The sequence below is a fragment of the Lepisma saccharinum genome, chromosome 2 (assembly GCF_977018435.1).
Source record: "Lepisma saccharinum chromosome 2, izLepSacc3.1, whole genome shotgun sequence".
Lineage (NCBI taxonomy): Eukaryota > Metazoa > Arthropoda > Insecta > Zygentoma > Lepismatidae > Lepisma > Lepisma saccharinum.
In genome coordinates, this window is record NC_139230.1 from 212,565,393 (window position 1) to 212,592,914 (window position 27,522).

The 27,522-nt window shown below is 38.6% G+C and overlaps 2 protein-coding genes across 2 annotated transcripts in view; both read right to left on the reverse strand.

Annotated features, from left to right (window-relative positions):
• LOC145984298 (prestin-like) overlaps window positions 1–27,522 on the reverse strand; it is a 117,192-nt gene that overhangs the window by 11,340 nt on the left and 78,330 nt on the right. The window contains exons 7-14 of the mRNA XM_083117941.1: window positions 26,585–26,689; window positions 22,828–22,961; window positions 19,383–19,545; window positions 18,353–18,529; window positions 16,392–16,664; window positions 12,682–12,825; window positions 8,008–8,109; window positions 3,583–3,709 (exon numbers count right to left, since the gene is read on the reverse strand). Of these exons, the coding sequence (XP_082974067.1) occupies window positions 3,583–3,709; window positions 8,008–8,109; window positions 12,682–12,825; window positions 16,392–16,664; window positions 18,353–18,529; window positions 19,383–19,545; window positions 22,828–22,961; window positions 26,585–26,689 (1,225 nt within the window). The remainder of the gene's footprint in view (window positions 1–3,582; window positions 3,710–8,007; window positions 8,110–12,681; window positions 12,826–16,391; window positions 16,665–18,352; window positions 18,530–19,382; window positions 19,546–22,827; window positions 22,962–26,584; window positions 26,690–27,522) is intronic.
• On the reverse strand, window positions 23,866–24,923 carry LOC145984328 (uncharacterized). Its single transcript, XM_083117982.1, is given in 3 exon segments — window positions 23,866–24,616; window positions 24,618–24,846; window positions 24,905–24,923. Coding segments are annotated over 3 exon segments (999 nt in total).

Consider the following 27,522-nt stretch of genomic DNA (forward strand, 5'->3'; position numbering starts at 1 on the left):
TTCCATTTCATGCTCAAAAAAGCTACTCGAAGTGGGACCTACAGTTGAAAGTTGGATCCGAACCACTAGGCAGTTGTGTCTCCACCAGGAATCGAACCTGGAACTCCATGATTATAGGGGGTTAACGCGTTCATGGCTTTACAGTTTCGTGAATTCAAGGAAGCCAAGGTGGGAAAAATGTGAAGAAATATCTTCTACATGGAGCTAACTGTGTGTATGTATGTAAAACTTTCTAGCACATCCATTTTCCTACCTTCATTTTATCATCATTACGTTGAATTTTGCACCAGTGATTTTTCACTACGTTCTAGGTCACGTCACTTTGAGTCGTAAAGTATTGTCTGTAATTCAGTTTTAGTATAGTTTGTAGACTCTCGCCCAAGAATTTTTAAGGTGGGATAAGCGAGGGGGGGGGGGGCTCAACTTCTGGAAAAAATAGTGCGAGTTCAATTGAGAATACGAAAATAGAGCGGAATGATTATATTGCTACAATATCTTCAGGAAAGTAAAGCGTAAAATTGAATTCTGCCTCTGAGTGAGTCCATGATATTGTTTATGTTTGAAGGTAATATATTAAACATGACTATCAGCATAACCGAACGCATATAATGAGATGATTTAGCTATTTGTGTTACCAGACTAAAGGTGTGGAGTGCGGCCTGTTGCCTCGTTCATTACGGAATTCCACATGTAAAAATTGATCAGCTCTTATTGCTAGTAACCATTATAGGCTTAGACCAAATTCTAGCGTTTATATTTCAATCCACTTCCTCAACAAATCCTTTCTCAATTGACTAGACTTTAAGCGGAGCGTCATTCAGTTTTTTGTGAGTGTTCTTTTTGCAGAAGCAACAGCAGCTCGCTCGCACCCACAGTGCCCCGCCCACTCGACGAGACGCGTGGTCTGTGCAGTGCAGAACAATGACAGTGTTGCCTCTCTATTCGATCTTTGTATTCTCTTTTGCCTGCCACTACACACACATTTCAGACAATTCTTCCCATACAACAAATGGAAAAGCAAACAGGCAACTGTTAAATGGCTCTTTTCTAGATTTTGTATTAACACTTTCCATGGTCAAGATATGTTAACTTGGTTCTGTTTCGTATTCCCACAATTTGGCTTCGTGCAGTAGGGGTTTATATTGCAAGCTAAAAAAAACAACGTAGGCAGGTATTTTAACATTTTAATTTCCATCCGTTTCATGATTGTGTGAAAGAATATGGTGGCAAAATACACTACTTGAGACAATATCAATAATAATAATTGGCTGCTGCTGTGCCCAAGTGTGGTAAGCCGTCGGCTTTTGATCTCGCTGCCGAAATTCCCGGGTTCGAGTCCCGGCCTGGGTATGATTGTTTATGAGTGTTCCTTCATGAAGTTTATCATACACTAATCCTCATCGTTGCGACTAGCCAAAAGTAAAGTAAAAAAAGAGAAAGATATTAGTAATAATAAAAATTTGAATCTAGCTCCCCATGGTTCCTTTATGACTGTCCTTTTATCAATTTCATCGAGTCATCATTCATCCTCATTGTTGCGATTGATGGTAGAGAAGCTGCGAAAAATAAGATGTAAAATAATAACAGAATTTTCTCCGCAGAAGGAAAAATAAATGCTCCAGAAAACATGCAATAAAGGAAAAGAGTGTCCTGTAATGTGAGTCTGTAAACCAAATGTAAATCACGAATGAAGAAGTTTACGTGAAGGTTTCGTCTTCTACGAAGCAATACAGGCTTGGATGGCGCAGTGGTAGCGTCGTCTCCTTGTAATCAAGGGGTCCCGGTGGAGGCACAAAGTGGTTCGGATCCCACTTTAAACTGTAGGTCCAGTCCCGATTAGTCATACTGTGCATTGTGGACTTAAAACACCCAATCAACAACCAACCAACCAATACGGGGTTGGAAACACTACGGTTATAGGTTTGGAAACACTGCTCCTCTCGGGAACTACTCTACCAGGTGAAACTAGATGATATAAAATTCCAGGTTGCATAACCGTAAGGGGGGCATTTCATTCGATTTCCTGTGTACAATGCAGGTGAGGATGCTCATGTGGACATCGTTCGTGCTGGAGTCTCATTACAAAATGCAAGTATTTGTACAACAGTAATAGAGGGAAGAAGCCAAATTGCTTCTGTACCATGCCAAGGACAATGGTTTCAAGTCGTACTATCGCAGTGACATAAGGCAGGGACCATCTCCCAATACTGTGTACAATATCCTCGGAATTAAATCACTGTTGGGTTGCAACATCCGCAAGTTGCTCATGTTTCTGTATGTTTTCATGGACTGTAATACCATAACAAGAATTTTTCTGGCCTCCCCGATGGCATAGTGTTAAAGTCCATCCCCTTGTATTTATTCAGTGGGCTCAGGAATCAATGTTTGGTGGAGGCACGTAGTGATTAGGATGCCACCTTAAACTGCATGTCCAGTCCTGATTAGCGTATCTGTGTACGAAGTGGACCTAAAACAAAAACTCGAAACCACATCCGCAATGTGCTCAATTGGGAAATCCTCAGCACAAGAGAAACTGATGAAGGTAACCGATTGTGAGCTCCGTTCAGCTGCAAATTCATTTTATTTCCATTCCTACCAACATTCAGATATTGAAGCCATTGGAAGAAAAGCAATGTTACTGTCGTATGACTGCGAGTCGTTGGAATCCACAAACGAACAATGTCGTCAAATGTTGATTGAAATCATAATAAATCATAATAACAAACCAATAGGAATGTTTTCGAGGCCACCTACATTTGTAAGGAAAGACACAAGAAGTTGAACAGGGATGATGGGAATGTAGACGAAATCTGGGTTAAAATGTTTAAAAGATGGGATGTACATGAAAAGAAAAACAGAATTGGTTTCCATGTTATGCCTGAGGTTATCCAGGCAGCTCAGGAAACACGGGACTTTGTGTTGGATGTGATGTAAACTCCGGCGGGGAGGTGGAGGGGGGGTAAGTAGAAGGGAAATACTTTGGCAACTTCCTGCATTCCAAGTAGAACCAGATACCATCATTGGCGACTGTGTGTGGGACTTTTTTAACAGTTTTAGGTTTTGATTTTTTAACGTCTTCAGGGATTCTTAACAGGAGTAATACTGGTTTTGAGAAGCTTTTTAGCAAGGCCCAGGCATGATTTTTAAAAAATTTATATTTTCCAAATGTACCTTTTAACCCAATCCTTGTTTTTTAAAAAAGTGACACGGCATGTAGGATAATCTAGTGCCTAGAGAAGCCTGAAGAAGGGGGCTGTAGGAACCCCGAAACATTGCTCAAACAACAAAATACTCGCTAACACATAAGTAAACAGTTATAGATGTTTTTTAGAAGAATTTTTTACAAAGCATTATTCAGTATGTTAATTGAAAACATTATCTGCAGTAAAAATATATTAAAAACTTATGTTCTTGCGAGTATCTATGCTGCTTCCACAACATTTTGGGATGCAACTGCTCCCTTCTTCAGGCTGTTCACTTTTGGTTATATACAATTCATAACCATTCATCACCAGTAAAGTTGAAGAAAAAATTATAGTAAAATATGAGGTTGAAAATGCAATTATGAATTATGATACATACCCGAACATTCTGCAATGCAGAAAGTAATATTCTTGTTCTTAAATTCTTGGTGAATAGCTGTCATTGTCTTAACTGCAGATGGATCCACGAAACAGACAGACATCATATCCAATATGACAACATGCACCTGAAAAATCACAAGAAAATGCATAATGATGAAGGGTTACCTTGATGGCGTAGTGGTAATGTCGTCACTTTGTAATCAAGGGGTTCCAGCTTCAATACCTGATGGAGGCACATAGTGGTTCGGATCCCACTTGAAACTACACTGTCTACCAAAAAGTAATTTGGCACCTGTACAAAATTGTTGTTTGGTGGTGCGAACCCTGTTAGAACCTCGTGGAGCCACCTCTTGGTACTATAACAGCAGCCACAGGTTAGGCATGCTCTCAACTAGTTTGTGGAAGAAGTCCATGGTAATAAGTCGCCATTCCTCTTCCAATATCTCACTCAGTTGGACAATGGAATTTAGCCGCATCTCCCGAGACCTCACCTGCTGGTCCAATGCATCTCAAAGGTGTTCTATGGGATTGAGATGAGGACTCTGTGCAGGCCAGACCAATCGGTGAAAATTGTTGTTGGCATACCACTGCATAGTAGCTTCCGAAACATGGCACCTAGCTTTGTAATCCTGTAAGTAACAGGGGTCCATTCCGTAAAAACCCCACAAGGTTGGGAGCATTTTATTGTCTACTATTGAACAGTATGCCTGTGAGTTCATTGTGCCATGAACAACCACCAGTGGTCCCACAATGTAGTACTAGAAACAACCCCACATCATTACTTCACCATCACCAAATTTCCTGGGAGGCACTATACACTCTCGTGAAAGCTGTTCCCCGGGTAGCCGCCACACCCATACACTTCCATCAGACCGAAACATTGTGAATCTCGACTCATCACTCCACAAAACCGCTTTCCACTGCTCCAGTGTCCAGTTGAAACTGTCAAAACACCTCTTGAGACGCTGAGCTTTATTCACTTTGGTGATATGCGGCTTATGTGCCGCTGCTCTTCCGGAATATGCGAGTTGGTGGGCCTCTGTTGGCAATGTTCCAATATAAACTGACGCCCCTGTTGCTGCCGTAAAGTCCTGTCTGATGGTAGCCATCGGCTGTGTACTGTTTTTAACAATTTCACGTTTTAGGGTTCTCCGATTTGTGTTAGTCAGTTTTTTTGGATGCCCGGAACGTTCACCATTGTCACGATGTCCATGCATCTTCCACTTACGAACCACAAATGCTATTGTTGATTTGGGCCTGTTTAACTTTGTGGCTATGACCCTGCTAGACAGCCCACTGAGGTGGCAGCCCACAATTATGCCCTTATCAAAGTCTGATAACTTTGCACTACGTGCCATCACTTTCACAAGTGGTTCTCTTGCTCAAGGAACAACATGAAGGCCACACGAATCAAATTAGATACTAAATGATTCAAATTAGATACTAAATTAACCACCATCATATATTTATAAATAAATTATAATAGTGGGCTAATAATATTATTTATAGGACTTTTATTTTTATGATTAATAAGTAGAACGTATTGTGCCCAATTACTTTTTGGTAGATAGTGTATAAGTCCAGTCTATTAGCCTATATGTGCATAAAGTGGACTTAAAACAAAAACTCAAAGACATAATTATAAAACTGCAAACAATGGTAATAAAAGCAGACACTCTTCAATGAAAGTTACAGGATGGTGGAAGGGTGATGATAAACCTAAGTTTAGGCAGAAACCTGGGCTAATGAAGTGCTCTGAAGACCCTTAGGCTTTCTGCAGGAAGAGAAATGTGTTGGTCACAGAATGTGCACATTTGAGACTATACACTGTCCTGGTTACATCTGGAGCAAGGCCATGCTGCAGAGCCTACAAGGGGAGTGTGGAGAACGACCCAAAAAACTGATTCCCGATCTGGATGACAACATATATGGCAGTGCGATCTGTGTTCCTGCTGATTTTCTTATAAAGTAGGATGGTGCAGTGGTAGCGTCGTCACCTTGTAATCAAGGGGTCCTTGGTTCGATAACCTGTGGATGCACAAGTGGTTCGGAACACAATTTAAATTGTAGGTCCAGTCCCGATTAGCCTTACTGTGCACAAAGTGGACTTAAAACAACAAATAAAAAAAATCTTATGAAAGTAATGCAGCTTACTTAGTTTTTGGAATACGTTTTGTAGATTTGTTTGTCTTCAAAGGTAGTAAGTGAATTGAAGGAAACAGTTATATTTGTGGAGTGATTTGCAGTCACAAAATGGCATTAATTTAGAAAGAAAAGTAAAATAAAATGAATAAATAAATAAATAGCATGTGTAACACAAGAAGAAACATCGCAATGTGATTCTGGATGTCAAGTGTTGGGTTGTGTACTAAAGTATATATTTCTATGTTAATAGAATGTAAATAGTATCCTGAGAGTTATTTCATACCGCTTGGAAGTGAGCAATTGATAATCAATGTAGCCTTTTGAACTGTAGACACAAGCTTGGACTGGACCATCTTGTCAGGGAGATTTTAGACCAAAGTGACAGGCATCAAATGACATGGGATTTCACACAAAAAAGACATGGATGGGGGGGGGGGGTTAGACAGCCTTCAGACCAAAGTGACATGCAACACATGTCGCTTGGGAACGAGCCAATCACGAGCAACGTTTCACACTGTAGCTGCATGATGGGCCACACAGTCCAATGTTCGGTTGGTGAAATCCTCAAGTGACAAGTGTTGCATGCCATTTGTCGCTTCGGTGCAAAATCTCCCTAAAACAAGAAATTCACCAAGCATGCAAGAACAACAACCCGTGGCAACAAGTTGCAAGCTATTCAGGAAATTGCCCAGTTTGAGCGACAAAGCGACACATGCAGCTTATCGTGTCGCCTAGATCTGTTGTTTGCACAATTAGCAGCAAATGCTTGCTAATAGACTTAAAGCACCATGTTGCTTGTCACTTCGATGGGAACTCCAACTGTTTCACGTCACTTCAGTCTGAAACCCCTTCCTTGAAGGAGTTTTCTGACCGAAGTAACAAGCAGAACGTGAATATGGTACATGAACGTGTGCTGAATGTGTACCTTGTTGGACAGTTTGCTGGACCATCTGGAAGTGTCTGTATCGCTAGTCACATCAGTATGAACATCTCGTATCACTTGTCCTATTGGTCTGAAAGTTTCCTTCCACTCATGTCGATGGCACTAAGGGAGATTTGTGGGGGTTTCCTTTATCATTTCATGCAATCATCAGTTATCATCACAGTCACGTTTAGCTTTAAATGAAAGAAAACTACAAATGCTTCAGTGTGTATTTATTCTTATCAGCAGCCACCATCTAAAGGTGAAAAAGTGGGTGCTAGAAGAACTGAAGATGAATTTCTCAGTATATTACAACTTATTACACAATAGGTTTAATCCTGCTAAGCAAGTACAATTAATTGCCACTATACACTATTTCCAATAAAGCATTTGTAGGATTTAGGGGTGGTTCAGTCCCCCGAGCCCCCTCACCCTTGGCCACATGCCTGTTCACAATTAAGATAAGGAAAATAATAAGATTACCTAGTGTGTCTGACAAAATTTGTATGCGCCAATATTCATTCAATATCAGACACCCAGATAGCATGTAAGTTAACTGTAAGTGTGCACTATATTTGATTTTCTCTTGCAAGACTTGCCTGATGCTTCAAGTTGGATGCAAGTTAAATCTAAGTGTGCAAGAAACATGAGTTTGCAGTTTAAGTCCACATAATTTTGCAGCAAGTTAACACATGTCAATTTGCTTTTCAATGGTCTGTCACGCTTGCAGCAATGCTGCAATGCAATTCACCATTAGTATCCAGTCCAGATGGTGCATTTAGATTTGGTAATTGGTGCACCATTTTTATTAATAAGCAGTGGCATTGATTAGTAGGAGCAAGGGGGCAGTTATCTCCTATTTTTTCATCTCTTTGTCCCACATTATGAGCTCTTAATGCCCCTCCCAGTTTTCTTTCCATCCTGCACACTCTTACTAAAAAGGGTATATGCAAGGTTCTGTAAATTTGTGTAAATTATAAGTGACTTTTTAAGTGCACATTTTAAGTGATATTTGGTTATATTTTGCCATTTTTAGCAAAACTTAATCTGCTTCTACAAAAATATATTTGATTGATTGATTGATTTGGTGTTTAAATCCACTTTATGCACAGTAAGGCTAATCGGGACTGGACCTACAGTTTAAAGTGGGATCCAAACCACTATGTGCCTCCACTGCGTATCATACCCAGGACTCCTTGATTACAAGGTGATGATGCTACCACTGCACCATCAGGGAGGCAACCATCTATGGTCAGACATTGATATTTTAAAGCACTGTGTACAACTCAAAGTGTGTATGCAGTGAAATAGGATTTATCTACCTTTAGTCGGAACTTATTTCAAGAGAATACTTACTTCAGTGTTTTCATCCTGTTTCTCTGTAGTTGAAAGAAGACCATCCATTGTTCCCTGTACAGTATCATTTTTCTTGTCTTGAATAATATCACAATTCTTAACCTAGAAATGGAAATATTGTTTTCATTATGGAATGCAATCTTTTGGAATTAGAATTGAAAAGGATTTGGATACCTTGCATGTACTCTTCTGATCCATGTTTTAAACTAATTATAATAAAAATAACATTTTCTATAATTCAGGTAACTTTCCTTTGATTACTAGTATGACAAACTATTACCTTCAGAAATCAAGCAGCGATTAGTTGAAACACTTATATATCCATTTCTCGACTATTGTGACGTAGTGTACTCTGGTAGAATAAATAAAACTTTACAAGCAAAGATTCAAAAATGCCAAAATGCGTGCATGCGGTTCATATTTTGCATCCCGAGACGTGAACATATTTTACCTTCCATAAATAATAAGAATATCCTCAATATGTACCGTAGGCGGCTACTGCATACATATTGCCTTATACATAAAATTATTACATCTGGCAAGCCGTCGTATCTGGCAGACATGTTGATCCCTCGCACCAGTATTCACAGCCACCATACAAGAAATAATTTCAAATTTAACCTTCCACTCTGCAACACACAAGCATATCAGTCGTCGTTTTCATATTCTGCTGCAAAAATATGGAGTGCCCTACCTAAGACCATGTCGAGCATATCTAAAATAGAATCTTTCCGAAATGAAGTAAAGAATTTTCTTTTGGCAGAGCAGAGATTGTGTTCAAATACTATGATGTAACTTGTATGTTTATGTTATGTATTTTGTCTACATGTTTTTATTTTTACTTATTTTTCATTCATTTTATTTTATTTTTATGTAGTTGTCTTTTCACAATTTTTGTATCATTTTATTCATACATTTATTACAATTACTTTATCAATAGATTTTGTAACTAAATCATACAGTTTATTATACACTGTGTTAATACTGTAATAACATAAGAAATGTAAATTTAAATGTAATCGATGACACGGGTTAGGTGGCAGAACAGCCTCAGGCTGAACCTCGCCCACGTAAATAAAGAATTTGAATTTGAATTTGAATTTGAAGGTAGCTCTACAGAAATTTATTCAAGCCAAAATTTACAACTTAAAAATTTTTAATAATAATAACCCATGATGCAACAGCCCATGAGAGCGAGGTCCTACCTACCGACTGCCAGCCTCACTCCCATCCAATCAGTTACGGAGAGGCCTGTGGTCAGAACAATGAACCCCAAGTCGTTGTTGAAGATTTCCATGACTGGGTTAGGCTATTCCTTCCCCAATTTCCTCACGATGGTGGGTGGCCACCGGTCCCCTACACGGTCTCCCTCTCAGGAGAAATGATGTTATGCTGCTCTCAGGAGACTCGAACCTGCACACTTTCTGTAGCCAGAGCCCAAAGACTGACGCCTTAGACTGCACGGCCATGGTGTGGGACTAGAAATTTAATACTGTTCCAATTCTAACAGATATGATGATCTAGATCAGTGGTTTCCAACTTCAAAAGGTCTGAGGGCCAAAATTATATCCAACAGTTGATTGGCGGGCAGCATTTTGGGGGGGAGGGATTAAAAATTACAAAAATTGTAAGTACTGAACTGAAAATGTAGTACTTTCGCATGACCTAAATTTCTAAACTAAGGCATTAAAAACAATGGAATCACAAATCAAAATTGTATAATTATAATTTATTTCACAAAATCCCAATACTTATGGATGAATTGAAAGAAATGAAAAACACACCAAACAAATAAGAATCCTGCATAGTAAGTGTTCAATGTGAAAATTGAGGCCGATCTGCTTCTTTTATTAAAGTTGGAATGTCCACTTGAATTTCTGTATTTGAATGTCTCAAAAGGTGAAGGAAGCAGTGAAGAACCTGCCAGTCTGCTTCTGTAGCGGTTCTTGATGAACTTCATTGAAGAAAAAACACTTTCACACATGTATGTGTTGCCGAACATCGATGTCATTCTTTGCCCAAAACTACAAAGGTTTGGAAAGCGTTCCTTTGAAAGGTATTTGAAAAACTCTGGCCCCTTTTCTTGCCTAGTTTGAAGGAACACATCACCTTGCAAATCAGACAATTTAAGTTGGAGAGAAGCTTCTTATTCTTCGATGTTAACGCCAAGAGGATTGCTAAATAGCTGGATGCTGTTTAAGTTCTTCAAAATCTTTAAATCTGGAGCCACACTCATCCATTATTTCTTTAATATTTACACTGAATTCAGAAAAGTCCAGTGTTTCTTCATCTTCTGCTAGCCGCAGACAGCTTGAAAAATGGACCAGGTTATTCCTCTCCAAAGTAATGTTGAAAATCTTTAGTTTATTACAAAAACCATTTATGTTTCCCATTAAATCTGACACCATCTGGTTTCTTCCCTGCAGATTCAAGTTCAGGTCATTCAGATGACCTGACGTGTGATGACCAGTTGTTTAACGAAATCCATAAATAGAACGTATATTTTAATAAAATTACATAAAATTAATGTATTTTGCAAACTGGCTTCGCGGGCCGCAAAAAAAAAACATCAGGGGCCGCATGCGACCTGTGGGCCACCAGTTGGAAACCCCTGATCTAGATCAGTGATGCCCAACCTTTTTTTGCCCATGGGCCACATTAAGATTTAGCATGATCTTCGCGAGTCAGAACATCTTCTGACATAATAGCATAGAAATCGTACAGAGTCATTTAGTTGCAGCTTTTAAATGCTAGTATCGCAAACGTAAGAAAATCCTTCACATATACAGACAATTAATATTTGTAAAAATAGCAAGAAGCCAAAATCAAAGAATTAAAATAGTTTTTTGGTACTTACAATTTATTAGTGCGATGTTTGTGGTTGCTTTGCAGAAACTAACTTTTCAATGTCTGGTTCAAAACTTGACACACCAATCCACAATACAGAATCAAGATGTCAGTCTGTAATACGATTTCGGAGTAATGATTTCGCTCGTTTTAACACAGAAAATGTTTCTTTACATACATACGTGCTAGCAAACACTGAAACCATTTTCAGCGCTTGCTTCCTGAGGTTTGGAAAATCTTCAGGTGAGAGTTGAGCATAAAACTCTGTTAATTGTTGTTCGTGAAACTTGTCGTGTAGAAATGCCTGACATTGCAGTTCAATCAGTGCTAGTAGCAGTATGGCTGGTGCAGTTGATGAATCTGCCAAAAACTGATTTTGAAAAATACGTACTTTATCACCCAGGTCACGAAAATCGGAAAATCATTCGTTAAAGTTTTCTTGCAACAGCTTCAAAAGTCTGATTATTCTTGTCTTTGAAAATGCAACATTAGGCTCTTCCTGAAGCAATGTTGTGTACATCGGAAAGTGCAGAAATTGATTTTTTTCACTTTGTTGTATGAATAATTGTAGCTTTGTTTCAAAAGCCTTGATGTCTGCATATACGCCCGAGATCAATTTACTTTTACCTTGCAGCTTTACGTTAAGTTCATTCAAGTGGCACGTGATGTCGCACAAAATCGCCAAATCCCACAACCACGATGAATCGCTGAGCTCGGGCACTTCTTTTGATCAATTTCATGCCTCAGATTGAAGGAACAATTAATTATTTCCTTCCAAGTGACTTGATGACTGTCAATGTGATTTTATGTTATGAGTATGTGTTGCATTCTGTTGTTTCTCTGTTGAGAAAAGTTAATTCCATGTATATATTAAGAAGGAGAAATAAAATAAAACTTTTTTTCGACATGTTTATGGTAAAGAAATGCAACATATGTGGCGGGCCGGATCTGGCCCCCGAATCTTGGGCATCACTGATCTAGATGGCTGAAAACTTACAATACAAGTACCACTGTTATATTCTATTCCTTCAGGATGCTTCAATCCTTCAATCATGATTGCCAGTTTTCCATTTTAGAGTGTTTATATATACTATACTATGTACATAACAGTGTTTTTAATTTTCTTAAAAGCCTTATACCACATGCTGAATAAAGAATGGTCTTACCAGTTACAAGACAGGAAAAGAATAAAAACTCAGCATGCAAAAACACATAAAAAAATAATATTTCCCAGCTGCATTGTCAAGGATGGAAGCAGAGAAAGATTTAAAACAGGGTAAAAAAGTTAAAAGGGGTTGGCAATCAAGTGCAGATGGTCTGCTTTCCAGCAGTTAAAGCCTGGACAGGCCCATTTTTCAGTAACATACATGAGGAAAAAATTGGATACGGTCAGGCAAGCTCCATTATCCTTAAAGGGGACAACTATATGGAATGATTTCCACATATATTTCCAATGTGTCTACAACTATTTTCATTGGCAATGCAAATCAAGATATTAAAAAAGCAGAACTGCAGTAATCCCAATCCAAATATTGAAGCCATATTTTCAAGATAGAATGAATGGCATAGAAATTTCAGCAAAAAAATGCAGGCTTGACCAGGACTCCAACCCAGATTTGGCATACCATGCCACTGCTCTACCAACCAAGATACCAAGCTAGCCTTGGTTCGGTTTGATTTTTCACTCTTGCTGTTTTACATCAAGAATTATCTTTGTCAGTATTACCTAAATGGGATCTGGTGCCTCTGAAAAACTGTTGGCATTGACTGTGCCTAGTTATATATATATATATATACACACACACACACACATACATATAAACATACCTTATTTTCTTCAATTTGCTTCAGTTGTCCATAATGTCTGGTACTGTTAACTAAACGATAGAACTTCCTTTTAACATTTTCTCTATTGGCAAAATGAAGGCCACCTGCAATTTGAACAATTCGAATTCCAGGAAGTTCAAGAGACTGAAATAAATAATATATATACTTATTTCAGGACAGAAATAAAGAAATTTGAACATCATAATCTTACCAAAATAAGCCATTGACTAATAAATGTTGCTAATATTTCAAGGATAACATGTGGTTGGGAGTTTATTTTAAATTGCCTCAAAATATACTAAATTGTTTCCACATTCATCTCTCGTGCTGAGGCACAATGTGGCACTGCAGAAAACCTAGTCCACCAAGTGCAGTTTTTTGTTGTGCAATTGGAAGGAGTGGGGGAGGAAGGGTGAGCACTTTATAACCCTTCCCAGGAAATACTTTCCTTTAAGGATGGGCTGATAAGGAATTTTTATCAATAACAATAAAGTACTTGTATAACATTTGCCACAACTACAACTATAACTGATATAAAATTGCAAACTTTCCATGAAGAATATTAATGGTTCATCCTCCTTCTTATTTTCTGACTACCATGTGAGTGACCCAGGTTTGATTCCTGGCAAGGATTTTTTCCACCTGTTCAAACAGCTCTGGCACCCACCCAGCATCATATAAAGTGGGTACCTGGAGGAAACCCTGGGGGGTAAAGGTGACCAGGGGCATCATGGTGCTGATCACATCACCCCCACCTTCGTCCATGATCAAGAAAATGTGGGGCCCTAACTCCACACCCCCTATATGCCTTCATGGCATGGTGCAAAGCACAGGGGAGCACTTTACTTTTCTACCTTTATGACATTATGCCATGGTACTTACAAGTAATTCACTTGATTAACGTCTGATATCGTGAAATGTATTATGGCATAGATACGCTGTACAAACAGTTACCGAAAATCTCAATACATGTCGGTAGGATTGCTTTAGTGTCCCTGTTGTTAGGGATCCTACATTTTTGCAGAAAGTTGGGATGATTGTTGTTTGATACAATCATGCAACGCAGCACTGTAATTGTTAAAAAGCATCCAGAAAATGTGATAAGTATCACAACAAACAAAGTAATTCGATCTTTTGAGATTCCTTCACTTTCTTTTGAACTATTCAAACATGGCATCTAATCTCTTTACTCAGGGACACTTTATCTGGTCCAAGGTTGAGATGATGCTTGGAGGACAAAAAGAAAAAAAGGGAGAGCTGGCGTAGATGCACAGAAAATAGTGCGAAAGTTAGCACAGGTGTGTTTGCTTATATTGTTGAAGTGGAACAACAATAGATTTTTGAAATACATGTATAAAGGATTCCTTAGCACACACGACAATGTTGTAGTTTGGCAGTTTGATAAGTGCATTGTTATCTCAGTGTTGGTAAAAAACTGCGGAAGCAGCACAGGGAGTGTGCAAGTGGTTCTCGAACAAAAGGAAGGATGGCAACAGGAAAAAGCTTGGTGCAGTGGTGTAAAAAATATATTTTTTTATATAAATCGCATGGTCACCAGGGTGTTGTTTGGATACACAGCCTGACAAGTACAGTTTAAGGAACAAGTTGCTGCAGTGTTTAACCTTGGAGGTAGGTTGACGTTCAGATTTCCTTAGTGAAAACGTTGGTCGATGACAAGCTGCGAGGACAAGAAGAACTGATGCCATGTAATGAGGTAAGGTTTTTACTATAACCTACAGTGTTCGCGAGAAGTTTTACATGCCGCTAGTTTGCCAATAACTTCATTCCAAGTGGAAGTTTTGTTCTAACTTCGCTTGGACTTAACATTATGCTTGTTACTATTCCACGTCAAGCATGCAAAGAATGGTGATGATTACATTACACAATGTTGTTTACCTCCACTTATATAAATCGTGAGTTGAACAATTAACAATTCGTCATGTAATTACGTGGTTGTAGATTGAAGCACGAAATGAAGAATCACATATCGGCTACTTGGGCCTTAGTGGCATGTAATTGAAGAATATTACGTCTCATCACATAGTAGCACGAAAAATATATACTCGGAGAAATAAGACAATTTTTACCGTTGTTTATTGCATTCATCACATTTAAGAAGAGGATTTTGTCGGAAAATTGAAGTGGATATAGGTATGAAAAACATGAATATTTCTTTTGTGTTTATCTGATTGGAAATATCAAGATTCAAACTTGCATTATATGTAATGGCTATGATAAATAGACAAAAGTGTTTGGGTCTCTCACATTTGAGCCATAAACAATAATATATTTCAGGACATTAAATGCAACTACGATGTTGGAATTTGTATTGAATGAAAAAGTTGTGACAATAACGTTGTATTCTGATCAATGGGTCTGATCACAGAGTTTTCTTTTTCATGTTGACTGATATAAGTTGTTTGCAATAAACACATATTTATCGTTATACAAACAAGTTAGAATTTCACAAACAACTTTGATGCATATTACACAGAGTGTCACTTTGTGTATCTTTGTCCATGTGTTCCCTTACAGGTGGGGGAATTCTGAAGTGCATATTGGACATAATAACTAATCAGTAAATCATATGAGGTTTGTTCAAATAGTACCAAAGAGAACGCTTTTTAGAAGAATAGAAAGGGTTGTTGTTATTGTCTTTTTTATCAAGTTATTTATCCTTGGGGTACAGAGCGATCCTCCAAAGTGCGTAGCCACAGTTGCGTACCGTAGCACTTTCTTAATGTATCTTATAAGGTGGATGCAATTGGTTTTGCCTTTCAAAAATAAATTGTTTGAATTATATATATTTATACTCATAAAAATACTAAAATTGCAGCAGTTTGTATTAAGTTACAGTCTATTTATAGAAATATCAGAGTGGATTGAATTGTTGTTTTAAGTTCACTTTATGCACATATAGGCTAATCGGGACTAGACCTATAGTTTAAAGTGAGATTCGAACTACTGTGCAATGAGCCTCCACCAGGTATCAAACCTGGGACCCCTTTATTACAAGGTGGTGATGTTACCACTATGCAATTTGGGAAGCCCCATATCAGAGTGGAACGTTATCATCAAATCAAAACACAAATATGCATATATCAACAGGAACCAAAAGAGTACCGATCAAAATCATCTTTCTTTCCTTAAATGAGTCTCAGACTTACATTACATGCAGTAAATATAATGAATCAATCGTTGGTAGACATACACACACACACATTTAGAGTAACTCATCCTTACTGTATGTTAATACAGGCATGGTCCATGTGTGAACTGAACTTTTTTGCTGTGGGGAAGGATGTGTTCCATTAGTGAATTGAGTGGCTCAGAAGTAAAACTTGACAATCCACACTCCGTTCAAAATTGAGTTAACATTGGGGATGGTTGCCGCACAGTCTCCAATTGCTGTACAATAGTGAATGAAGTAATGAAGTTCCTTCAGTGTCCAATGATAGTCAGAAACACATGGGAACAACTGGGGAACCCATAAGGCACAATGCAAGGGATGAACATTCACTTCTGCTTCAATCAGATTCATAGTTTTGTGGGGTATCAAGTTTTACTCCCAACCCTTTCAATTCATGTGTAAGCATAAAATGCGCATACAAAATATCCACTTACACAAACAACCATGGAAAGCAAATTTCTTTAGTGCATATCTATATTTAAATTAAAAGTTTAGATGAAGTAAGTGGCATTATACATACCGCTTGGTATCTGTCAATATCCAAGTAGATGTTTGTTCCTGGTACATGTCCAAGGCGACAGAGTTTAGGTCTCTGTCCCATTAATAGAACAGTTGTTAAGGACAATGCAACACCAAAACCAAGGCCATAATCGATGTCTAACAGAACAACAGCTAGAAATGTAACAATCCATACTAAGCCATCCAGAAATGAATGTCTCCAAGCTTTCGGTAGATCTTTCACTTGCATAAACATTCCCTTCAGAGCAACTGCAATTATCGATGCCAAAACACACTGTAAATAGAAAAAAAAACTTCATAAAAACTGGCATACAATTTGTATTTAGTTATTTTAAGTCACTTTTTCTGCCACTTTTGGCTAATCATGACGAAGAATGAGTGACGATTACATAAAATTGATGAAAGTACACTCGCCATAATGAAGTAGTGGCACAGGGTAAGTGTTTACCACAAACAGCACAACGTAAACAAATGATGACCTGGCACACCCAAATTAAATGCAAGTGAGATTCGGTAAGTTCCGAATCCATGGTGATCCCAGGTTTGAGTAACAATGTTACAAACTCCTAAGAAAAAAGCACACCATACAGTAGATGCAAATGATATGCCTCTGCAAAACTCCATACACACCATTAAGTGATAAACAGTTCACTTTAAAAGCTTTCTGCAAATTATATTAAATACTGTCCAATAATTTCAAATGTCTGTCCAAGAAATCTCTAGTAAAGTGAGACCTAAGCCTTGGAAATTTGTTCCCCACCAGAAACCACACATTGGAACAGTTACCAGGTTATTGATGAAGCTCTAAATATTTATTTCAGTGTGATTAGGAGACTATGGATGATTTTTTAAGCAACATGAGCTGAGAAATTAATTGAGCAGCTCAAGAGTAAAACTTGATAACCCACAAAGTAGGAAACCGATAAAAATGCAAGTGAAAGTTCATCCACTGCATTGTGGCTTATGGGTTACCCAGATGTTCCCATGTGTTTTCAGCTATCAGCAACTACTGGAGGAACTTCATTACTATTGTACAGCTACTTGAGACTGTGCATCAACTGTATCCAATATTTACTCAATTTTGAATGGAGTGTGGGTTATCAAGTTGTTTTACTCCTGAGCTGCTCAATTACAGCTTCATGTTACAATCAAGGTTAATAGGTACTTGCAGTTTAGGAAGGTATCTAAGCCACTGTAGAATTGTCTCCATGAGGAATAAAACCCAGAAGTCTTTGATTACAATAGTGCCATCAGTGATGCCCATCTCAAAAATCAAAATATGTTGGAAGATATTGCAAAATTTTGTAGTACACCTACCTTAACTTCAATTCATCTGATTATACTTGCATAAAAATATTACATATTTATAAATGAAGTAATAAAAATTGAAAATTTATAAACCTATATATTGGCAATTACTATTAATAAACAATTAACACTTAGGTTATGCAGTATGAATTTTAGTGTTGAATATATGCTTTTAGAATATACAAGATGGCCACGGTGGCTCAGTCGGTAACGCGTCTGACTACCATGCTCAAGGTCCCGGGTTTGATCCCCGGCCGGTTCAAATCCGGAAACTTTTCTAACGTTGAAAGCGGCTCCGACGCCCACCCAGCGTCGAATGACATGGGTACCTGGGGGAAACCCTGGGGGGTAAAGGCAGTCAGGGGCGTGATGCTGATCACATCACCCCCACTCACGACCGGATCAAGAAAGTGTGGGGCGTTACCCTCACACTCCCTATACGCCTTCATGGCGTCATGCTAAGCACAGGGGAGCACTTTACCTTTTTTTTTTTACCTTGATACTATTAACATTACATCAATTTTGGAGATTGCACTTCTCAATAATTACTTGGAGCTTTGTTTATTCTATTTACCAGCATGTTACCAATGATCAGAAACATTTCATAATTATATTCAATTGAATTCAGTCCTTTCATTTCCATGAAATACTCACATTTGGTAGAGGCTCAAAGAATGGTCCAATTACAAGTAGAACTAGCAGTAAAATAAGACAAGAGACCAAACTTGCAAGTTGAGTCTTCCCTCCTACAGCATGTTGAATGAGACTCCGTGATAAAGATGCAGCAGAAGGAATGCACCCAAACAGTGAACCAAATATATTGCTCACACCCTAAAAGAAAGAGAATAAACTACACTATGCACAAAACTGTGAAAAAAAAGCACTAAAACTTTAAAACATAAGTTTGAGAATTCTCTGGGATTTCTGGAGGATTAAATGTGGAGCACAAAGTACAGAGAGAAAGCCTTTCTCACAGACCTCCTCCTATCAAATTTCTAAACTGACTTCTGAACTATACTTCATTTAAATTCCTAACTATTTAGGTTTGTGTAGTCTGAAGCAAAAATGTCTGTGCATATAAATTAAATTAATATTTCCCACGTACTTATATTTGAACATTCGACCATGCTATAATTGACAAATTAAGTGTTTGTGTGGAAAATTTTAAGATGAGAGTGGGAGAATACACACACACACACACACACTCAATATCTATGGTTAGTTACAATGAACTTGTACTCATGATTGTACATGTCAAAAATGTGATTTGTGAAGTATAGTTATTCATTTATATTTCAACAATCCTCAAGATTTATTTCTGTGGAGAAACTCAAAATTTTACTATTTTAGTATGACATTTTCATTTAATCATTTTCTCTGAACATCCATCAGAAGAGAGCATGCAAGTATGGAAAAAGGAGGAAGATACTGCTCTCAACCAACATGTGCCCTTGCGCACACCACTGCTTCCATGCATCAGAATTGTAGAATAATTAGAAATGTTTAAAAATGGCATTAGTATCACAAAAAAATATATAATACACTGAACTTCACATTTTTTGTGTTCCAACAAATATATGCTAAGGTGATCTTAACAATAACAACACACATATGCTATTAATAAAATACATACATTGCACATAACTACAGATTTTGGTATGTACTGCATATTAATGATACTTACCCCTGCTAAAAGTTCTTGATTAGCATTAATACTGTAATTGCATTTTCTCGCAAATATAGAAGCCATGGACATATTTACAGAAAAGGCAACAATTGCAATTATCAAGCCATCTATCAGGATATTGGGCAAAATTTGAAGTGGAGGAAGCTCTGGAATAGGTAGCCTGTAATGATAACAACAGAATATGATTAATTGTAGATGTGATACATTAATCAACATTCATGTAATTCAATATCTGTTTCACTATCCTTAATATATCAACATTTAATTTCGTTAGCTCAATCAACACTATTTAGGATAAAATAGAAGCAGAAAGGTTAGACAATATTACATGCACCTGCAAACACTGATAGAAGATCTTCATTAATTCCTTCTTCAGCATGATCTTCAGGTGTGAAAATGTTTACTGTCAAGCACGAACCAGAAGTCACTGGCTTGCTCAAAGAAGGATGAGAAGATTCAGAAGTTGTGTGTGTGTGTGTAGACATCACTTAGTAATTATTCCTCCTCCTCCTCCTCCTCCTCCTCCTCCTCCTCGTCGTCGTCGTCGTCGTCGTCGTCGTCGTCGTCGTCGTCGTCGTCGTCGTCGTCGTCGTCGTCGTCGTCGTCGTCGTCGTCGTCGTCGTCGTCGTCGTCGTCGTCGTCGTCGTCGTCGTCGTCGTCGTCGTCGTCGTCGTCGTCGTCGTCGTCGTCGTCGTCGTCGTCGTCGTCGTCGTCGTCGTCGTCGTCGTCGTCGTCGTCGTCGTCGTCGTCGTCGTCGTCGTCGTCGTCGTCGTCGTCGTCGTCGTCGTCGTCGTCGTCGTCGTCGTCGTCGTCGTCGTCGTCGTCGTCGTCGTCGTCGTCGTCGTCGTCGTCGTCGTCGTCGTCGTCGTCGTCGTCGTCGTCGTCGTCGTCGTCGTCGTCGTCGTCGTCGTCGTCGTCGTCGTCGTCGTCGTCGTCGTCGTCGTCGTCGTCGTCGTCGTCGTCGTCGTCGTCGTCGTCGTCGTCGTCGTCGTCGTCGTCGTCGTCGTCGTCGTCGTCGTCGTCGTCGTCGTCGTCGTCGTCGTCGTCGTCGTCGTCGTCGTCGTCGTCGTCGTCGTCGTCGTCGTCGTCGTCGTCGTCGTCGTCGTCGTCGTCGTCGTCGTCGTCGTCGTCGTCGTCGTCGTCGTCGTAGTAGTAGTAGTAGTAGTAGTAGTAGTAGTAGTAGTAGTAGTCGTAGTAGTAGTAGTAGTAGTAGTAGTAGTCGTAGTCGTAGTAGTAGTAGTAGTAGTAGTCGTAGTAGTCGTAGTAGTAGTCGTAGTAGTAGTCGTAGTAGTAGTCGTAGTCGTAGTAGTAGTGGTAGTGGTAGTGGTAGTAGTAGTAAAAAACAACTTTAATTCATTTTGATTCATTATCTCCAGTTTCCGCAGTTGAACTCATAGTTTAAAATGTTGTCAGAGCATATGAGAGTTTGTGTTTTATGATGACTGTGATGCTTTAAGTAAACTCCACATGTCACCAAAAAACCTGAACTGCTCCACATGCTTTTAATTTGAAAAGAGGGTCGGCCTCTTGGATTGCGTAGTGACATCGTCAGCTTGTAATCAGAGGGTACCAGGTTTGATTCCCAGTGTTGGATCCCACTTTAAACTGTTGGTCCAGTCCTGATTAGCCTATCTGTGCATAAAGTGGACATAAAACCATAACTTAATTTTCCACATTGGTCTGAATTACAACGACGGACACATTTTTTTTTTCTTTACACCCGGTAAATCAGGCAATGGTCAAAAACACCACAAATAATCTCTCTTTTATCTTCAAAACTTCTCGATCTTGGGCTCTGGATGAAGTGTGTCTCCAGCACCCACCTACACTCTCCCCTGCTCCCCTACTTTGCAGCTGCCTCAAGACCCAGAATCAGTTCTGAGGAGGCATTCATTCCCTTTAAGTTAACTGAACTGCAGTGAATTGGACAACTGTTAAGTGTGAATTTTAAACGTATGTTTTTGATACAAATTCCAGAAATAATGTAAATGAAACTGACTGGAATAACTCACAACACAAAATTCGATGATAAAGAAGAAAAAACTGCAATATAAATACTCCTTAGGCAGATTTAACTTGAAAGAAGCTATAGGGCTGGAATGAGTAGTGCTCTTGCGTTCCCTTTGCCGAAGATCTAGAAAGAATGCTGAGTGTTCATTTTCCCAAAGTGGCATGGAATAACCGAGCCCTGAGTGTGACTGACATACTGGTGGTGTCTGCTGGCTACTAGGACCAGGATGAAGACACATGTCTCATGGTTTTTCCAACAGAACCTCTGCTCTAGCCCTCAGAAAAAGATATGCATCTACGTAAGGATAGTTTGAATGAAACTAAAAATAAATGTACCTTATAAACATAGTTAATAAAATAGTGTGTGTTCTACTTTGTAAGGGAATGACTCATTCCCCCATGCATCCAAGACATGTTTACTGTCAGCTGTTTTGACTGTGCTAGTAACAAGACAACATTGCATGAAAGTGACGTTACTTGTCTGTCCCATCCTAGGCATGCTCAAGGAGGTTTCCTCCCAGCTGAAATAAATTTTGTATCCCTACAAAGTTGGTTTTTAATTCAGGGTCTTAAAAAAGTCACCTTGGCACCCCCTTTGTGCTGAAGAAGGTAGTGTTTTTTTCAAAATCAAGGTTTTCTCCTCTAACAGGACCTCTAGCTGCAGGAGGGAACAGAAATGTGCATGAATGATATGATGGGTTGATGAAAGATTAGAAATGGTGATCAAAAATGAAAGAAATGATGATAGATGTCCTACCTACTAAACCTGCTTGACATGACAAGGCATCCATACAAGAGGGCATTTTTTCAAATTGCTATTCAACCATATACAGTGGAACCCTGATTTTATGTTACCCAGTATTACATTTCCCCACATTATACATTCAATTTCCATGGTCCCAATAGACCAAAATGCTTCTAAATTTTCCTCGATTTTACATTTTCCCACATTTTAAGTTGTTTCACCTTGGTCTCCTGAAAAACGTATAATCGAGGTTCCACTGTAGTTCTCTGTGAGTACCTGATTTTGAGTTTCAGAACCAGGTATCTTATTCTTACTGGATCTGTATATTCTCAGAACCATGTAATCAGTACTGATTGCAAGATTTAACATGAATAAAGTGGGTAAAATTTAAAAATATATATTATTTATTTTCTTTCAATAACATATTTACAAATATGTTAAACAGATCCAGTATTATTAAACACATGTGTAGAAGAAAAGATCCTAATACATTGACTTTCTGCTCAATAACCATGAACTACTTTTGACTGTGATGATTGTATGCATGCAATCAAATTAAAATACTCAAACTTCAATATTCTCAGTTTGAGGAAAATTCTCAATCTTGAAGTTTTGGGTCATAACTGTGTTCATATCTGAAAGGACAACTTAAATTATATTTTTAAATGCTAATAAACTTTTACTTACCCTGTAGGGATTTCTCCAACTACTTGAATCTGGAAATCTCTTTCCAAGTTCCCATACATAGAGGCTAAAGTTCCGATAATAACAGCAATTAACTCGACTGGCAATGGAATTGGTAACTTCTTGCTGATACGTGGCTATATTAAAAGAGATAATGTTTTTAAATTAACAGATTTCATTTTAAGATACTACTACTGACAAGGGAGGTTATCTAAGTGTCCCCCTCAGATTTCAATGAAACTTGGCAGGTGTATACAGAGGCCCAAATGAAGAAATATGTATTTTTTTGTTTCGGCTAAAAAACAGTTTTAGGGGGCAAAACCTCCCCTCTAATGTCAAGATGAGGACAAATTGAAGTGGGGATCTGACCCCTGTGTCCCCCTCTGATTTCCATGAAACTTGGCAGGTGTATAGAGGGGCCCAAAGGAAGAAATACGTGTTTTTTTGTTTTGGCTAAAAAACAGTTTTAGCGGGCAAAACCTCCCCTCTAATATCAAGATGAGGACAAATTGAAGTGGGGATCTGACCCCGAAACCACATAAATCTGGCATAGGAAGAACACGCTCATATAATTGGAACACACACAGCACAGAACTGTAGGATTGTCGGTACCAAACGCAGTGCAATTGTAGAGAGATGCCGAATTCATAGACACCGTTGTTCCCGGATAGGGAAGGGCATAACAATAGATGGACCAGAGCAGGGTAACGGAGCATCAAAATAGCCGCACATGGGAACCATAACCCTATCAAGCATGACCTAGATATCATATAGGTGATATCCATAGCCAAGGACACAAGAGGAGAGTTCCACAGATGAATACACAGCATGTATAAAACATTTATTACCATCAGAAAGTAACACAAAACAACGTTATGGTAACCGATCTGCCAACACAAAGTAAAGACAAGCACCCATGCATCACATTGAAAACCGCCCCCATTGTTGCTTCCACGGTGTCAATGTACATACTCGTCACAGTAATGGTACTCCTAAAAAAATGATTTAAACAAAATGTTCAGTTACACCATGCACATCTGATTACTGCACTGCACCACAAACATCACATATCGGATTACTGTCACCACCAAAACAGAATGCCACCGGATTCTCAAATTGAGGTGGCCTTTCGGGAAGATACCCACTCTTATACCGTGCGTATTGGAAGATGTGTCGAAACCTGGGTGAGGACAACTGGTTATGTGTGAGTGATTGTAGTTTCATAATGTTATTGCGTAGGTGGAGATTAATGTCACTGTGCAGTAACAGGACAAGATCGGAAAACAGTTGCATGAAATTTTTCAAAATCCTAAATCCATACACATCTAATGGTTGGAGAGTGCCAGTCAATCCTTTAGGTATTGTCAACAGAGTAATGTTTTTGTCCCTTGGTGTCACCTCTCGCATAACAATATCACTATATCCACTCCACGAATCCAATAACAGAGCACCAAAATCACCTGTGTTTGGGAAGTACACATCCTTGAGCCAGGTCTTAAAGTGATTTGTTGTCAGTTTCCCCGATGTAGAGGCTGCAATGAACAAATTTGCTGGACGGAACAGTGTTCGGTTGACATAGAGTCCAAAGGTACCTTCAGATTCCTTCAGAACAACGAAGAGAGGAGACAACACCTCTCCCGTGGCCGAAATAATTGGTTGAATGGTGTAGCTGTGTGTTGTGGATGCAACAGATTGCACGATAGTTTCCACTTTCTTCGTTCCCTTAATAGCTAGGGTGTGACCACTGTGTATTTCTAAATTAAAACCACTTTGATCAGAGTTAAACACATTTCCGAGAGTACTGTGCAATACATGATTTAACAGTATCCACAGAAGATGTGCATGAAATGAATTTGGTGACCTTCCGGGAAACGATGTGACGTGCTTTCTTGAATTTCCAAAGCCAAAACCGTGATGCTGTAAACCGAGGAACATCCAATTCAGCTTTAGCTTGCAGACCCAATCTCCGAATATCAATATCATGAATTGGAACCTGTGCTTGCACGGCATCACTAAAGTTTTCTAAAATGTATTTGGAAGCCTGACACAGCTTTTCTTTCCGTGTTTCTCCTGCACGTACCTGCTCTTCCCATCTTCATAGTTGCCGTGTTGAGGTAACCCTCTTATACTGATTTTGCACGGTGGTCAGAGACAAACGTTGCTTCTGTCCACTCCTCCAAAAGTCAACTGCTCTTCGTTTATATCCAATGGATACGGTATGTGGTGAACAATGGTCGGTGTAGTCTTCTTCAGTGTCATCATCTGTATCTTCCGAAGCATGTGCATATGCATCATCTTGCTGGTCAAAGTCCAAGGAAGTAGCAAATTCAACGATGTACGCAGGATCTTCTGTACATCTTTCAATGACGTCCTTCACAATGTCTGCAACATATGCCTCCTCTGCCGTTAAAGGAGATGGGCTACTGGCATTAAATGCCTGTATTAAAAGTGAGACCACTTTCACTACATTCAACATGGTACCTCCATAAAGAACGATTGTCCTTATTTTCTTCTGTGAGCCTTTATATACGGGGTCACACATACGGAATTTGGATTCATGATGTCATATCGTACATACCATCCCACTACAGCACACCTGATAATTGTGTTTAACAGTGGCCTCCTGGCACCATTTCATGTTTCCTTACTCTTATCTCCTCTGCTTGTGAGGTATCTCCTGACAGACTGCCCATAGGTGATACGTAGTGGTGGGTGCATTGCACATGATGATGTGTCAAGCATGTATCGTGTGTTATGTAACGCATTTTGTCACATTGTATGCTCTCGCGTGGCATATTTGCCTTTCTTATTCTCGTCGGTGATAGCTGTGTTTCCCAGTGACATGCACTTCATATCTCAAATGCTCCACTTGTGTACCCGCCAGTTTTTTAACCAAAACAAAAAAACACGTATTTCTTCCTTTGGGCCACTCTATACACCTGCCACGTTTCATGGAAATCGGAAGGGGACACAGGGGTCAGATCCCCACTGCAATTTGTCCTCATCTCGACATTTGAGGGGAGGTTTTGCCCCCTAAAACAGTTTTTTAGCTGAAACAAAAAAATACGTATTTCTTCCTTTGGGCCCCTCTATACACCTGCCAAGTTTCATGAAAATCGGAGGGGGGCACTTAGATAACCTCCCTTGTGAGAAAATATCTATTATATTCACATCGACCAGAAAAATCAAATAGTCGATTATCTTCCTTTCTATAAACATTCCAAACAATAAGATGCAATACTTTAAAATTGAAATCGAATCTCAATAAAAATCAGGAAATCATGATTTTGGTTTTTTTTACTTAATGTCACTTTTCCAACTAATTAATTTAATCATTATTAGAACCCAGATGTTTATATACTTACATATTTTATTCCAGCATATTTACTCACATAAAAACATAAAATATCAATAAATTATACTAATAGGACTCATTATTTTATTCGTTTTACAATTTAAAATGAATGGAACACATGAGAGGGAACGGGATTGCATGGAGGGGGAGAGTAACTGCAGTTACTAGTCTTTGCAGTAGTGTGTATACTGCTTCACTCCGCCCACTCACTCACTCTCTCTCCTTCTTGCACAGCCTTGCTCCAGAGATTCACAGGATTGAGTATAGTAGCAGTAAACTTAGTGAAGGACTGAAATTTCGGAAAGTGGTACTTTGTTAAAGTGAATGTGTGTTTTTATACATATAAACTATTCTCATCATTAAATCCCTCATTACCAATAACTTTTATACATCATATGAACTCACCTTTATTACTTCATTATATATACTTAAAATGACCATTGTTGCTGCTGAAATACCAACTGCCATTGGGTTTGAATATTGGATGTTTTTAAAAATATCAATGTAAGTCTGAAAAAAATAGAAGAAACTCAGAAACAATATGGTTGTTACTTTTAAAAAAATACACATTTAGATATGCAAAATAATACAAATTTTATGCTTTGAAAAAGTCTGATAGTACTGTATTTACTCATGTATAATGTGCACTTTTTCCAAAATTTTTGCCCCCAAAAACTGTAGTGCATATTATGCACGGAATAATTCAGACAGCCAACATGAAACCGTACAGGTAATTCCATAATTTTGGGACACTTGCATTGATTTTTCATGTTTACGGAACCCTATCATGTTATACTATATCGTTGTAAAGCTTGAATCCTGCAGTTTCTGAATATGGAAACAGTATTCCATGCAAGATAATGACACTAATGTAAAATGCTGTTGAAATAAATGACAAAAAATGAAGCAACGTTCTGATTTTTATGGTACTTCGGATGAAAGAAAACATAAGGAAAAATATAATAAAAATTAAAATGTATTATTGGCCAAATAATATGACATACATGGAGTGTGTAAATTCCTTCATGGAAGAAATCTTGTGCTGCTAACTACTATTTGGAAGCTCCTGAATGTGTCTCGTATAAATGTTACATTAGTCACAGAAAGAAAAAGTATATATTTTGAAAAAGGAATGAGCAATTGAATAGGTATGATGTCATTCACTCTTGATCAGCATAGCAACAGATTTACAACCTACAACTAAGAAAGCCATTTCTTGAAACTGGATTGTACTGTGCATTATATATGAGATATAATTTTTTGTCACTTTTACCCATCCAAAACCAGAGTGCGCATTATACACGCAAACGCACTACATGCATAAATACGGTATTTCAACTCTA